Source organism: Ranitomeya variabilis, chromosome 6, assembly GCF_051348905.1.
Source record: "Ranitomeya variabilis isolate aRanVar5 chromosome 6, aRanVar5.hap1, whole genome shotgun sequence".
Classification (NCBI taxonomy): Eukaryota; Metazoa; Chordata; class Amphibia; order Anura; family Dendrobatidae; genus Ranitomeya; species Ranitomeya variabilis.
This window is the reverse complement of record NC_135237.1, coordinates 580,289,085-580,303,329: the sequence shown is the minus strand read 5'-3', so window position 1 is coordinate 580,303,329 and position 14,245 is coordinate 580,289,085. Positions and strand designations below refer to the sequence as shown.

Here is a 14,245-nt window from a genome sequence, read left to right as displayed (position 1 = left end):
CATTTTCAAGTCTCCAGAGATGCTCCATTGGGTTTAGGTCAGGGCTCTGGCTGGGCCGGTCAAGAATGGTCACATTTGTCCTGAAGCCACTCCTTTGTTATTTTAGCTGTGTGCTTAGGGTCATTGTCTTGTTGGAAGGTGAACCTTCGGCCAAGTCTGAGGTCCAGAGCACTCTGGAAGAGGTTTTCATCCAGGATATCTCTGTACTTGGCCGCATTCATGTTTCCTTCAATGGCAACCAGTCGTCCTGTCCTGCAGCTGAAAAACACCCCATAGCGTGATGCTGCCACCACCATCATGCTTCACTGTGGGGATTGTATTGGGCAGATGATGAGCAGTACCTGGTTTTCTCCACACATGCCGCTTAGAATTGTCACCAAAAAGGTCTATCTTCACATCATCAGACCAGAGAATCTTATTTCTCATAGTCTGGGAGTCCTTCATGTGTTTTTTAGTAAACTCTATGCGGCTTTCATATGTCTTGCACTGAGGAGAGGCTTCCGTCAGCCACTCTGCCGTAAAGGCCCGACTGGTGGAGGGCTGCAGTGATGGTTGACTTTGTGGAGCTTTCTCCAATCTCCCTACTGCATCTCTGGAGCTCAGCCACAGTGATCTTGGGGTTCTTCTTTACTTCTCTCACCAAGGCTTTTCTCCCACGATTGCTCAGTTTGGCTGGTCCCAAACGTCTTCCAATTAAGGATTATGGAGACCACTGTGCTCTTAGGAACCTTAAGTACTGCAGAAATTCTGCTGTAACCTGGGCCACGTCTGTGCCTTGCCACAATTCTGTCTCTGAGCTCCTTGGCCAGTTCCTTTGACCTCATGATCCTCATTTGGTCTGACATGCACTGTGAGCTGTGAGGTCTTATATAGACAGGGGTGCACCTTTCTAAATCAAGTCCTATCAGGTTAATTACACACAGCTGGCATCCAATGAAGGAGTAGAACCATCTCAAGGAGGATAACAGAAATGGACAGCATGTGACTTACATATGAGTGGCTGAGCAAAGGGGCTGAAGACTTATGACCCTGGGATATTTCAGGTTTTCTTTTATTAAATTTGCAAATATTTCTACATTTCTGTTTTTTTTTCAGTCAAGATGGGGTGCAGAGTGTACATTAATGAGAAAAAAAAATGAACTTTATAGAATTTACCAAATGGCTGCAATGAAACAGAGTGTAAAATGTATAGGGGTCTGAATACTTTCCGTACCCACTGTATGTGTAATGGGGATAGGGGAAAATATGTGTAAGTGGGTTCAGAGCTGGCTCAGGGATAGGAAACAAAGGGTGGTTATTAATGGAGCACACTCGGACTGGGTCACGGTTAGCAGTGGGGTACCACAGGGGTCAGTATTGGGCCCTCTTCTTTTTAACACATTTATTAATGACCTTGTAGGGGGCATTCAGAGTAGAATTTCAATATTTGCAGATGACACTAAACTCTGCAGGGTAATCAATACAGGGGAGGACAATTTTATATTACAGGATGATTTATGTAAACTAGAAGCTTGGGCTGATAAATGGCAAATGAGCTTTAATGGGGATAAATGTAAGGTCATGCACTTGGGTAGAAGTAATAAGATGTATAACTATGTGCTTAATTCTAAAACTCTGGGCAAAACCGTCAATGAAAAAGACCTGGGTGTATGGGTGGATGACAAACTCATATTCAGTGGCCAGTGTCAGGCAGCTGCTACAAAGGCAAATAAAATAATGGGATGCATTAAAAGAGGCATAGATGCTCATGAGGAGAACATAATTTTACCTCTATACAAGTCACTAGTTCGACCACACTTAGAATACTGTGCACAGTTCTGGTCTCCGGTGTATAAGAAAGACATAGCTGAACTGGAGCGGGTGCAGAGAAGAGCGACCAAGGTTATTAGAGGACTGAGGGGTCTGCAATACCAAGATAGGTTATTACACTTGGGGTATTTAGTTTGGAAAAACGAAGACTAAGGGGTGATCTTATTTTAATGTATAAATATATGAGGGGACAGTACAAAGACCTTCTGGTGATCTTTTTAATCATAGACCTGAGACAGGGACAAGGGGGCATCCTCTACGTCTGGAGGAAAGAAGGTTTAAGCATAATAACAGACGCGGATTCTTTACTGTAAGAGCAGTGAGACTATGGAACTCTCTGCCGTATGATGTTGTAATGAGTGATTCATTAATTAAATTTAAGAGGGGACTGGATGCCTTTCTGGAAAAGTATAATGTTACAGGGTATATACACTAGATTCCTTGATAAGGCGTTGATCCAGGGAACTAGTCTGATTGCTGTATGTGGAGTCGGGAAGGAATTTTTTTCCCCATGGTGGAGTTACTCTTTGCCACATGGGGTTTTTTTGCCTTCCCCTGGATCAACATGTTAGGGCATGTTAGGTTAGGCTATGGGTTGAACTAGATGGACTTACAGTCTTCCTTCAACCTTAATAACTATGTAACTATGTAACTATGTATGTGGGGGCCAGCGGGGACATAACAGCAGCTCTGGAGGTCAAACTACTGCTCTGACCAGTAATATTCTCTGCAAAATAGGTGCACAAAGATGCCATCTACCATGCCATGTCTAATGGCCAGCTACAGGCAGTCTTGCCCTCCCCAGTGTGGCCCCCAGCCTCTTCCGTATCATGCTATCCTCGCCACTGCTGCCCCCAGCCCCCTCCATACCATGCTGTCCTCCCCACTGCTGCCGCCAGTTTACTCCATGCCATGCTATTCTCCGTATACTGATCATCCCAACCTTCCCTGTACCAAACTGTCCTCCCAATTACTGATCCCAACCTCCTCCATACCTCGCTGTCCTCCCCACTGTTGCCCCAGCCTCCCTCCATACAGCCCTATCCTTTCCATTGTTGCCTCCTCCATACCGCCCTGTCCTCCCCACTGCTGCCCCCAGCCTCTTCCATACCGCCTAGTCCTCCCCACTGCTGCCCACAGCCTCTTCCATACCGCCCAGTCCTCCCCACTGCTGCCCACAGCCTCCTCTGTACCACCCTATCCTCTCCACTACTGATCCCAACCTCCTCCATACCACCCTGTCCTGTTCACTCCTTTCTCCAACCTCCTCCGGTCCACCTTGTCCTCCCCAGTGTGGTAACCAGCCTTCTCCCCACCATGCTATCCTCCCCACTGCTGCCCCCAGCCTCCTCCACACCGCCCTGTCCTCGCCACTGCTGCCCCCGGACTCTTCCATACCGCCCAGTCCTCCCCACTGCTTTCCCACAGCCTCTTCCGTACCACCTTATCCTCTCCACTACTGATCAGTACCTCCTCTGTTCCACCCTGTCCTCCCCACTCTTTTCTTCAACCTCCTCCGGTCCACCTTGTCTTCCCCAGTGTGGCCCTCAGCCTCCTCCATACCACGCTTTCCTCTGCTGCACCTTTTACGCTCCTCCCTGCTGCTGCTCCTTTTTTCTTCTCTTTGCTGCTGTGCCTCTTCCTTCTCTCCTGCCATCCTTATTCTTGGCCTCTTCCTCTTTTCTGCAACTTTTCAACCTGTTCTTTTCCTCTTCTTGACTGCTGCTCCTCTTCCTCTCCCTGCTGCCACACCTCTCCGTCTTTTTTTTATCCTCCCTGCTGGGATGCCTCTTCCTTTTTTACTCCCTGCTTCTACCCCTCTTCCTCTCCTCTTTGCCCTCCGGTTGCTGCTCCTCTTTCTCTCCTCTTTGCCCTCATGCTGCAGCTCCTCTTTTATTCCTCTTTGCCCTCTTGTTGATGCTTCTCTTTGCCCTCCTTTTGCCACTCTTCTTTGCCCTCCTGTTGCCGCTCTTCTTTGCCCTCCTGTTGCCTCTCTTCTTTGCCCTCCTGTTGCCTCTCTTCTTTGCCCTCCTGTTGCTGCTCTTCTTTGCCCTCCTGTTGCCGCTCTTTCTCTCCTCTTTGCCCTCCTGTTGCTGCTTCTCTAGCTTACCTGTTGATGCTCCTCTTTCTCTTCTCTTTGCCCTCCTGTTGCCGCTCTTCATCTCCTCTATGCCCTCCTGTTGATGCTTCTTTTTCTCTCCTGTTGATGCTCCTTTGCCCTCCTGTTGATGCTCCTCTTTCTCTCCTCTTTGACCTCCTGTTGATGCACCTCTTTCTCTCCTCTTTGCCCTCCTGTTGATGCACTTCTTTCTCTCCTCTTTGCCCTCCTGTTGCTGCTTCTCTTTCCTCTTTGCCCTCCTGTTGCTGCTTCTCTTTCCTCTTTGCCCTCCTGTTGCTGCTTCTCTTTCCTCTTTGCCCTCCTTTTGCTGATTCTCTTTCTCTCCTCTTTGCCCTCCTGTTGCTGCTTCTCTATCTCACCTGTTGATGCACCTCTTTCTTTACTCTTTGCCTTTCTGTTGATGCTCCTCTTTGCCCTCCTGTTGATGCACTTCTTTCTCTCCTCTTTGCCCTCCTGTTGCCGCTCCTTTCTCTCCTTTTTGCCCTCCTGTTGATGCTCCTTTCTCTCCTTTTTACCCTCCTGTTGCTGCTCCTCTTTCTCTCCTTTTTGCCCTTTTGTTGATCCTCCTCTTCTCTTTGCCCTCCGGTTGCAGCTCCTCTTTTATTCCTCTTTGCCCTCCTATTGTTGCTCCTCTTTGCCCTCCTGTTCCTGCTCCTCTTTCTCTCCTCTTCGCCATCCTGTTGCTGCTTCTCTTTCCTCTTTGCCCTCCTTTTGCTGATTCTCTTTCTCTCCTCTTTGCCCTCCTGTTGCTGCTTCTCTATCTCACCTGTTGATGCACCTCTTTCTTTACTCTTTGCCTTTCTGTTGATGCTCCTCTTTGCCCTCCTGTTGATGCACTTCTTTCTCTCCTCTTTGCCCTCCTGTTGCCGCTCCTTTCTCTCCTTTTTGCCCTCCTGTTGATGCTCCTTTCTCTCCGTTTTACCCTCCTGTTGCTGCTCCTCTTTCTCTCCTTTTTGCCCTTTTGTTGATCCTCCTCTTCTCTTTGCCCTCCGGTTGCAGCTCCTCTTTTATTCCTCTTTGCCCTCCTATTGTTGCTCCTCTTTGCCCTCCTGTTCCTGCTCCTCTTTCTCTCCTCTTCGCCATCCTATTGCTGCTTCTCTTCCTCTCCTCTTTGCCCTCCTGTTGATGCTCCTCTTTCTCTTCTCTTTGCCCTCCTGTTGCTGCTCCTCTTTTCCCTCCTATTGCTACTCCTCTTTTCCCTCCTGTTGCTGCTCCTGTTGATGCACCTCTTTGCCCTCCTGTTGCTGCTCCTGTTGATGCACCTCTTTGCCCTCCTGTTGCTGCTCCTCTATCTCTCCTGTTGCTGCACCTCTATCTCTCCTGTTGCTGCTACTCTTTGCCCTCCTGTTGCTGCTCTTTGCCTTCTTGTTGCTGCTCTTCTCTCTCCTCTTCGCTATCCTATTGCTGCTTCTCTTCCTCTTCTCTTTGCCCTCCTGTTGATGCTCCTCTTTCTCTCCTCTTTGCCCTCCTGTTGATGCTCCTCTTTCTCTCCTCTTTGCCCTCCTGCTGATGCACCTTTCTCTCCTCTTTGCCCTCCTGTTTATGCTCCTTTCTCTCCTCTTTGCCCTCCTGTTGCTGCTCTTCTTTGCCCTCCTGTTGATGCTCTTCTTTGCCCTCCTGTTGATGCTCCTCTTTCTTTACTCTTTGCCCTTCTGTTGATGCTCCTCTTTGCCCTCCTGTTGATGCACTTCTTTCTCTCCTCTTTGCCCTCCTGTTGCCGCTCCTCTTTCTCTCTTCTTTGCCCTCCTGTTGATGCTCCTTTTTGCCCTCCCGTTGCTACTCCTCTTTCTCTCCTTTTTGCCCTCCTGTTGATCCTCCTCTTCTCTTTGCTCTCCGGTTGCAGATCCTCTTTTATTCCTCTTTGCCCTAGTATTGCTGCTCCTCTTTGCCCTCCTGTTCCTACTCCTTTTTCTCTCCTCTTTGCCCTCCTGTTGCCGCTCCTCTTTCTCTCCTTTTTGCCCTCCTGTTGATGCTCCTTTCTCTCCTTTTTACCCTCCTGTTGCTGCTCCTCTTTCTCTCCTTTTTGCCCTTTTGTTGATCCTCCTCTTCTCTTTGCCCTCCGGTTGCAGCTCCTCTTTTATTCCTCTTTGCCCTCCTATTGTTGCTCCTCTTTGCCCTCCTGTTCCTGCTCTTCTTTCTCTCCTCTTCGCCATCCTATTGCTGCTTCTCTTCCTCTCCTCTTTGCCCTCCTGTTGATGCTCCTCTTTCTCTTCTCTTTGCCCTCCTGTTGCTGCTCCTCTTTTCCCTCCTGTTGCTACTCCTCTTTTCCCTCCTGTTGCTGCTCCTGTTGATGCACCTCTTTGCCCTCCTGTTGCTGCTCCTGTTGATGCACCTCTTTGCCTTCCTGTTGCTCGTCTTCCTCTCCTCTTTGCCCTCCTGTTGCTGCTCCTCTATCTCTCCTGTTGCTGCACCTCTATCTCTCCTGTTGCTGCTACTCTTTGCCCTCCTGTTGCTGCTCTTTGCCTTCTTGTTGCAGCTCTTCTCTCTCCTCTTCGCTATCCTATTGCTGCTTCTCTTCCTCTCCTCTTTGCCCTCCTGTTTATGCTCCTCTTTCTCTCCTCTTTGCCCTCCTGTTGATGCTCCTCTTTCTCTCTTTGCCCTCCTGCTGATGCACCTCTTTCTCTCCTCTTTGCCCTCCTGTTTATGCTCCTTTCTCTCCTCTTTGCCCTCCTGTTGCTGCTCTTCTTTGCCCTCCTGTTGATGCTCTTCTTTGCCCTCCTGTTGATGCTCCTCTTTGCCCTCCTGTTGATGCTCCTCTTTGCCCTCCTGTTGCTGCTCTTCTTTGCCCTCCTGTTGCTGCTCCTCTTTGCCCTCCTGTTGATGCTCCTCTTTGCCCTCCTGTTGATGCTCCTCTTTGCCCTCCTGTTGATGCTCCTCTTTGCCCTCCTGTTGATGCTCCTCTTTGCCCTCCTGTTGATGCTCCTCTTTGCCCTCCTGCTGATGCTCCTCTTTCTCTCCTCTTTGCCCTCCTGTTTATGCTCCTTTCTCTCCTCTTTGCCCTCCTGTTGCTGCTCTTCTTTGCCCTCCTGTTGATGCTCCTCTTTGCCCTCCTGTTGATGCTCCTCTTTGCCCTCCTGTTGATGCTCCTCTTTGCCCTCCTGTTGATGCTCCTCTTTGCCCTCCTGTTGATGCTCCTCTTTGCCCTCCTGTTGATGCTCCTCTTTGCCCTCCTGTTGATGCTCCTCTTTGCCCTCCTGTTGATGCTCCTCTTTGCCCTCCTGTTGATGCTCCTCTTTGCCCTCCTGTTGCTGCTCCTGTTGATGCACCTCTTTGCCTTCCTGTTGATGCTCGTCTTCCTCTCCTCTTTGCCCTCCTGTTGCTGCTCCTCTATCTCTCCTGTTGCTGCTACTCTTTGCCCTCCTGTTGCTGCTGCTCTTTGCCTTCTTGTTGCTGCTCTTTCTCTCCTTTTTGCCCTCCTGTTGATCCTTTTCGTCTCTTTGCCCTCCGGTTGCATCTCCTCTTTTATTCCTCTTTGCCCTCCTATTGCTGCTCCTCTTTGCCCTCCTGTTCCTGCTCCTCTTTCTCTCCTCTTTGCCCTCCTATTGATGCTCCTCTTTCTCTCCTTTTTGCCCTCCTGTTGCTGCTCCTCTTTCTCTCCTTTTTGCCCTCTTGTTGCTGCTCTTCTTTCTCTCCTCTTTGCCCTCTTGTTGCTGCTCCTCTTTGCCCTCCTGTTGATGCTCGTCTTCCTCTCCTTTGCCTTCCTGTTGCTGCTCCTCTATCTCTCCTGTTGCTGCACCTCTATCTCTCCTGTTGCTGCTGCTCTTTGCCCTTTTGTTGCTGCTTTCTTTGCCTTCTTCTTGCTGCTCTTCTTTCTCTCCTCTTTGCCCTCCTGTTGATGCTCTTCTTCCCGTCTGCTGCTGTTCCTTTTTCTTCTACTCCCTGCTGCAACCCCTCTTCCTGTTGTCGTCCTCCTTGATGCTTCTCCCCCGTTCTCATTGCTCTTTTCTGTTGCCTTTAGGACTGAGTTGAATGACCATGTGGATATCATCGACTCCGGGCTGGACAGTCTGCAGAGCCTGTTCAGCGGCCACAATTTCAGCATGGACTCAAGCACCTTCTCAAGCTCCTTCTTGGATGTGAGTCACCCGGATCTCTGCCCCCTCTGAGCCCTTTCCTCCTCCCCCTTCGAATGACCACCTTCTTCGGACCCCCGCTCCCTTTCTGACCACTGGCTTTTTTTTCAGCTCTTCAGTCCTTCCCTGACGGTCCCGGAGCTGCCGCTGTCAGACCTGGACTCCAGCCTGGCCAGTGTGAGTGTACAGTGAGGGCCCCATGTGGGTGACAAGCAGGGCCACAGCCCTCCTAATATCGATGTGTGCGGGTTTATCCTCTTCTCTGTAGTACCGCTAGATGCCTGCTTGTTGTCAGTGAATGAGAGCAGTGCTGTGCGCAGTCAGAGGCCTCAGCTGAGGGTTTGTTACAGTAACGCTCTGTGAGCAAAGCCCTCTGCAGTGGCTGCACAGAGTATCAGTCAGGAGTCCAGGATGCTGGTAGAGCATTGCCTGCATCGGAGCAACGCACAAGATTCCTGCCTCTGAACGGAGACCAGTGTCTGTGCCCTGACAGCAAGCAGAGATCCTGAACGTCCATGTAAATCTATCAGTGCCTGATTGGTAAAGGGGCCGGGGGGGCTGCATACATGACCTTCAGCCGTTCTTTCTGGGGAATGTCTCCCCCTGGAGGACCCTACACCCTGGACACCATGTAATGCCTCATTTCTATTGTGGAGGCGCTGCAGGGGATGATATCCTGGCTCCTTGCAGGGGATCTCACTTCTCTCTGACCCCCTAATTAACATCAGCACCCCCATGTAATCACCATATAACCCTTCAGGATCTCTGCGTGCTGTCAGTGAACGCAGCCATTTTTCCATATGCAGAGGACAAGAGCCCCTGCACTGGTGGTGCCGCCCGGCTGAGTGTCTGTTACAATGTGTCGTGCAGGCTTGGATGTGACCCGGGGTCTGAGTTTTTGTGTTTTTCTGGTCACAGATTCAGGAACTGCTCTCCCAGGATCAGAAGGAGACTGACGGAGGCGCGTCTGGCAGCGGTGAGGTCTCCGGGTGTTATGGGGGTCCACACACCTCCGCTGCGTGCAGAATTAACCCTTCCTCCTTGTCTGCAGGAAAGCAGCTGGTCCAGTACACAGTGCAGCCCCGGATCCTGATGAACTCGCCGAGCTCGGACCTCCCCATCCTGCTGGAGCTCTCCGGAGACGAGACAGGCGATCACCCCGAGGACCTCTCCCTGTCTCTGCTGTCCTGGGACGCTCACAACAAGTCCAGGGATTCTGGGGTCTCTTAGATGAGGGGATACTGGCACCATGAGCGGCACCCCTTCCCCACTCTGCGCAGCAGCTTGTCTAGCCCGCCTGCTTATATGGACTCTGCGGGGGCTCTACTCATTGGTAACCTCTGGATGTCTCTAGAGAGACCGTCACATCTCTCTGGGGGGTCCCGCTCCGCGCCCCTCCCTCAGTGTGGCAACAATGATTTCCTGGTAGACGCTGATCAGATTTTATTATAGGTTGCGCATTTACTATAAAACGGGAGTGATGGGCCCCGGGACAACTGTAACACGATGGCGACGGGCCCCTGCACGACTGTAACACATGGCAACAGTCCCAAGGGCGACGACAGGTCCCAGGACGACTGTAAGACCAAGGCAGTGAAGCGCCCCCGGGACGACACGAACACAAAGGCGGCGACGGGCATCGGGACGACTGTAACACAAGGGTGATGAAGGGCCCCGGGACGACTATAACACAAAGGCTGCAACAGGCATCGGGACGACTGTAACACAAAGGCAGTGACTGGTATCGGGACGACTGTAACACAAAGGCAGCGACGGGCTCGGGACGACTGTAACACAAAGGCAGCGACGGGCTCGGGACGACTGTAACACAAAGGCAGCGACGGGCTCGGGACGACTGTAACACAAAGGCGGCGACAGGCATCGGGACGACTGTAACACAAGGGTGGTGACAGGCCCTGGGACAACAGACTCTCTTGGATCAGCCATAGGCTATAACTCGCCCTCCTGCCATCTTTCCATGATACTGGCGGCGTCGGTCAGACGTCCAGTGGTCGCTGCGCTGCTTCTTTTTCATCATGTTTTTATTGTGTGATGTCATCGCTTCACTGCTCTCTGATAGGGCGGCGACAGCAGACATAACCAATTAGAACTCCTGATCCAGCAGGGGAGGGGTTGACGTTTGAGATTACTCGCGGGAGCAGGAAGTGCCAAGTACTCAGCAATAAGCTGGAGGATCGCTGACAACGGGTCAGGGGGCTGCACTACAGAGAGCCCAGATCTGGGGCCACATTCAGCTTTGGTGTAGCCCCCCCATGGGTCACTGTGGTGTAGCATGATGGCACCTCGAAGCTCTGGCTTCCTGGACATCCGAGGGTCCCGCTCTGACGTCTCTATATCGACTTGTTTCTGGTGTGTTCTGGATTTTTCTGACAATTTTCTTTTTCTGCATAATCTTCTGTAATAAATATGTTCTGCTGTGTAACCCTTGCTGTGCCGACTCCTTGCTGGGGGGGCCGGCGGATGGGCTGGGAGGTAAGCACTGGATATGGAGGCTGGATGTCTGTGGTCCAATTCAGGATCCCTGTAATACAGTGCCTTGATAAAGTCTTCATACCCCATGACCTTTTCCACATTCTTTTCATGTTACACAAGCGGAAATGTATTTTCTATGATACAACATAAAGTAACAAGTATTTGTGACGTGTAAAGGAAATTATATGAGGTTTTCTGATGCCCCTAAATAAAATCTTGAGTGGCCATGTGCCTCCAGAGGTCACATAATTAGTACCTTGCGTCCACCTGGGTGTGATTTTTTTTTTTTTTTTGTATAACAACAGTTGTTCTGTGAAGGCCTCAGAGGTTTGTGTGAGAACATTAGGGATTAAACAGTATCATGAAAACCAAGGAGCCCACCAGACAGGTCAGAGATAAAGTTGTGGAGAAAAGGAAATCAGGGTTAGGTTATAAAAATAAAAATAGCTCAAACTCTGAACATCTCAGGGAGCATCAACCCATCATCCAAACATGGAAGGAGTCTGGTGCAACTGTAAACCTTAAAAAACATGGCCATCCACCTAACCTGACATCCCAAGCAAGGAGAGCACTAATTAGACAATGGGTTCATGGTCACTGGAGGAGCTGCCAAGATCCACAGGGCAACGATTACTTGTCTACTTCACAAATGTGGCCTTTATGGAAGAGCGGCAAAAAAAATCCATTTGTAAAAGCCATAAGAAGTCCCATGTAGTGGACATAACGAGCATGTGGAGGAAGGGGCTCTGCTCAGATGAGTCCGTGAAAGCGCCATCCCCACTGTCACACATGGTGGCAGCATCCTGCTGTGGAGAGGCTTTTCTTCAGCCCACTAGTGTGTGCGGTGACTGAATAATTTGAGCCTCTTCTTTGCTCCAGTAGTCTAATATTAGACACTTGTACACATCTGAGTGCGGCGGCCGCTTCAACCTGCTGCTGTTGGGACCTGATTCTACCTAGATATTCTGGTCCGTCCTGATTTTGTAAAGGCATGTGAACCTGTTAATTTTTTCTTCACTTTTAATATAAAAGGTTTCTTTATTTTTTTAGAATCTGTATTTGACTTGTCTACTCCAGATACCGTAACCCCACAGCCGTACTGCTGTTGGTGCCACGTATTTACCGGCTGTGAACCTACATTGTAGCAACTTCATAGCTGAGGATTTTAGGTTTCATTAAATTACTTTTCATTTGGCAGAATGCAATTATTTAAAGAAAAACAATGAGGTTTGACTTGTCGCATTTAGTAGTCGTAGTTGCCACCACAATACTGCTGGTGCCACAGATTCCTTTCTGTGCGTGTAACGTTTTCGACATCTTTAGGGTTAGGGGGTTTACTTGTCAAGGTTGGAAGAATTTTAATAAAAAAAATTGGTTGTTTGTTAAAGATTAGAAACAAATAAAATGTACTTTTGTGCAAAATGTATACTTTACCCGAACATAGTACAGGCAACAGACAAGACGGTGGTGGAAGAAACCTAATATCATGAATAAGAATGTGGTGGCCACCGCGCAATAATGATATGCCCAGGGATGTGATCTTAAAACTACATTATGAGGAGGCACGAGATCTAATCCTGAATGCTGCACGTGATAATCCAGACCTACCGGGACTGCCGTCTTCAGTACATATCTATGCGGATATCGCATCAACCACCCTCGCCAGAAGGAGATCCCTCAAACCGGTGACATTAGCTTTACAGACGGCACAGATTAAATACAGATGGAGCTTCCCCTTCGCTCTCATCTTTACATACAACTCTCAACTATACACCTGCCGTTCACTACAAGAAGGGAAACAAGCCATGCTTAAAGCTGGGATCCCGATCTCTATAGAGACTTCAGCCATGCCACAGAGAAAACCAAGACCACCAAGAGAATGGCAAAACACCCCCAGAACGAGGAGCCAAAACGCACGGATCGTCTGATATGTCTAACTTACAAATTTGTCTATCTCTCCCTTTTTTTGTCCTCTGCCTCCTGCGCGGACGCTGCCCTCCGATGCCGTTTGCGGTCCCTGCGCTTCCATGTCTCGTGCCCGGTGATGTGCGGTTGGGCGCCTGCCGTCATACCGGACATGCGCATTGGGGGTGCGGGATCGTATTTGCGGCGCTGGGGACAGTGTCCGCGCATGCGCAAAGACAAGTAATGCAATTGGCCCTATTCTGGTCAGATGACCGGAACGGCTCTGCATTTAAGATGGACAGCTAGACCAGTGAGACCACGCCCCCTTGAGGAAGTGAGGTTTATCCTCACGAAACGTGCGTCGGGGATAGCGGTCCGGTCCCTCATCACCTTACAGACTCCATGGGTAATTAACCGTTCATTTTTCACTGTTTATTGGTTACTTTATTGGCAGCAATCCTTCAACATGAGTTTGTGGTGACAATCCACCAAACTTCTTTACCGGAGGTGAAAGGTTTTTTCCTTTCCCCTTTTGTTACATATATGTGGAAGTTGTCCCCTGTAGATTTTCAGTTATATCTGATGTCTCTAAGTTTATACGTTTGATTGCTGCTACATAGGGCCTGGACCGCTGTGCGTACTATAGCACATTATTTGGGATCAGATTATATATACTGATATAAGTCCATGTTAATATGATTATTATTTGTGTCAATATTTTCATTATTTGTGTTAATATTTACTTGCCACTGTTACCCTTTGTGGTAACTTTTTAATATTTTGTGTTTAATAAAAATATTTCTTTAGAAAATAACTCTGGTGCTGTTTAAATTGTCATAGTTACTATTGAGTTGATATATGCAATTTCTTATATACTGCTTGTTTCTCTATATATTGTTTCCTGGGAGGCGGAGTGGGTTGATATTGTTCATCCTGATTGCTCCTGGAGTTGGGAGAAAGGAGACGATAGTTCCTTGCCGTCTCTCCTCTCAGCCTCCCAAACTTAGTAATGAAATACTAATTGTTTATATAGATAATCTATTCTAACTTTAAATACAAGAGGTCCATCAAATTCCTACATCTCTAATCGACCCTATTTCTTCCCTACCTCTCCCCTCTCTGATTCCCCCCTGCTTTTCCCCTCTTCCGCCAACAATTCCCTTTCTGCAATTCCCCCCTTCCCCTCTCCCTTTCCCCCTCCTTCCCCTTTTCCCCCTTCCTCTCCTTCCCCTCCCCCCTCTCTTCCCCCCATCCCCCACTCCCCCCCTCCTTCTCCTCTTTACTCTTCCTCCTTCCTTCCCTCCCTTTCTCCCTCCCCCACACCTCTCCTCCCTCCCATCTCTCCCCTTTTACCTCTTCCCCCTCCCTCCCATCCTTTCCTTCTTCCCCTCCTTCCTTCTCCCCCCCTCCCCCCTTTTTTTTTTTTTTTTTTCTTCTCTCTCTTCTCTCTCCTCCTTCTCTTCTCCCTTTCTCTCTTTATTCCCCTTTATACCTAGCTTTCTATCAAGGGCCTAAATGTCGGGTTTATAACATGCTGCCTAAACTTGGCGATACCTGGTACTCCACCTAATATGGTAAACCAGATCGCCATATTTTCCGGATTTGATATCCGTCTGTTCATATTAATTGTTATGTTTGTCTTTGTCTCTCCCCAGTTTGTTTCCTTCCTACTGTTTTCCCACAGAGATCATCACTGCACTTACCAGTCAACTCAACAACTGCTAATCGGGAACACAATTCTGGACCCCGCTCGAGCCTCTCCATTCTTTAGCGGTAAATATTCAATGAAAAATGTGTAATGTTATTTCTCATAATGTCCGAGGATTCAACTCGCCCATTAAACGTA

The 14,245-nt window shown here is 49.2% G+C and overlaps 1 protein-coding gene across 7 annotated transcripts in view; it reads left to right on the top strand.

The window, feature by feature from the left end:
* The window catches only part of HSF1 (heat shock transcription factor 1), a 57,658-nt gene extending 47,214 nt beyond the window's left edge, over positions 1–10,444 (top strand). For 4 of the 7 annotated variants that reach the window (XM_077271564.1, XM_077271561.1, XM_077271565.1 and 1 more), the window contains 4 exons: positions 7,887–8,004; positions 8,113–8,178; positions 8,920–8,977; positions 9,053–10,444. In XM_077271564.1, the coding sequence (XP_077127679.1) occupies positions 7,887–8,004; positions 8,113–8,178; positions 8,920–8,977; positions 9,053–9,231 (421 nt within the window). In that variant the 3' untranslated portion in view covers positions 9,232–10,444. The remainder of the gene's footprint in view (positions 1–7,886; positions 8,005–8,112; positions 8,179–8,919; positions 8,978–9,052) is intronic. The other 3 variants (XR_013217112.1, XR_013217113.1, XR_013217111.1) reach the window with 2 other exon arrangements.
* The last annotated feature ends 3,801 nt before the right edge of the window (positions 10,445–14,245 follow it).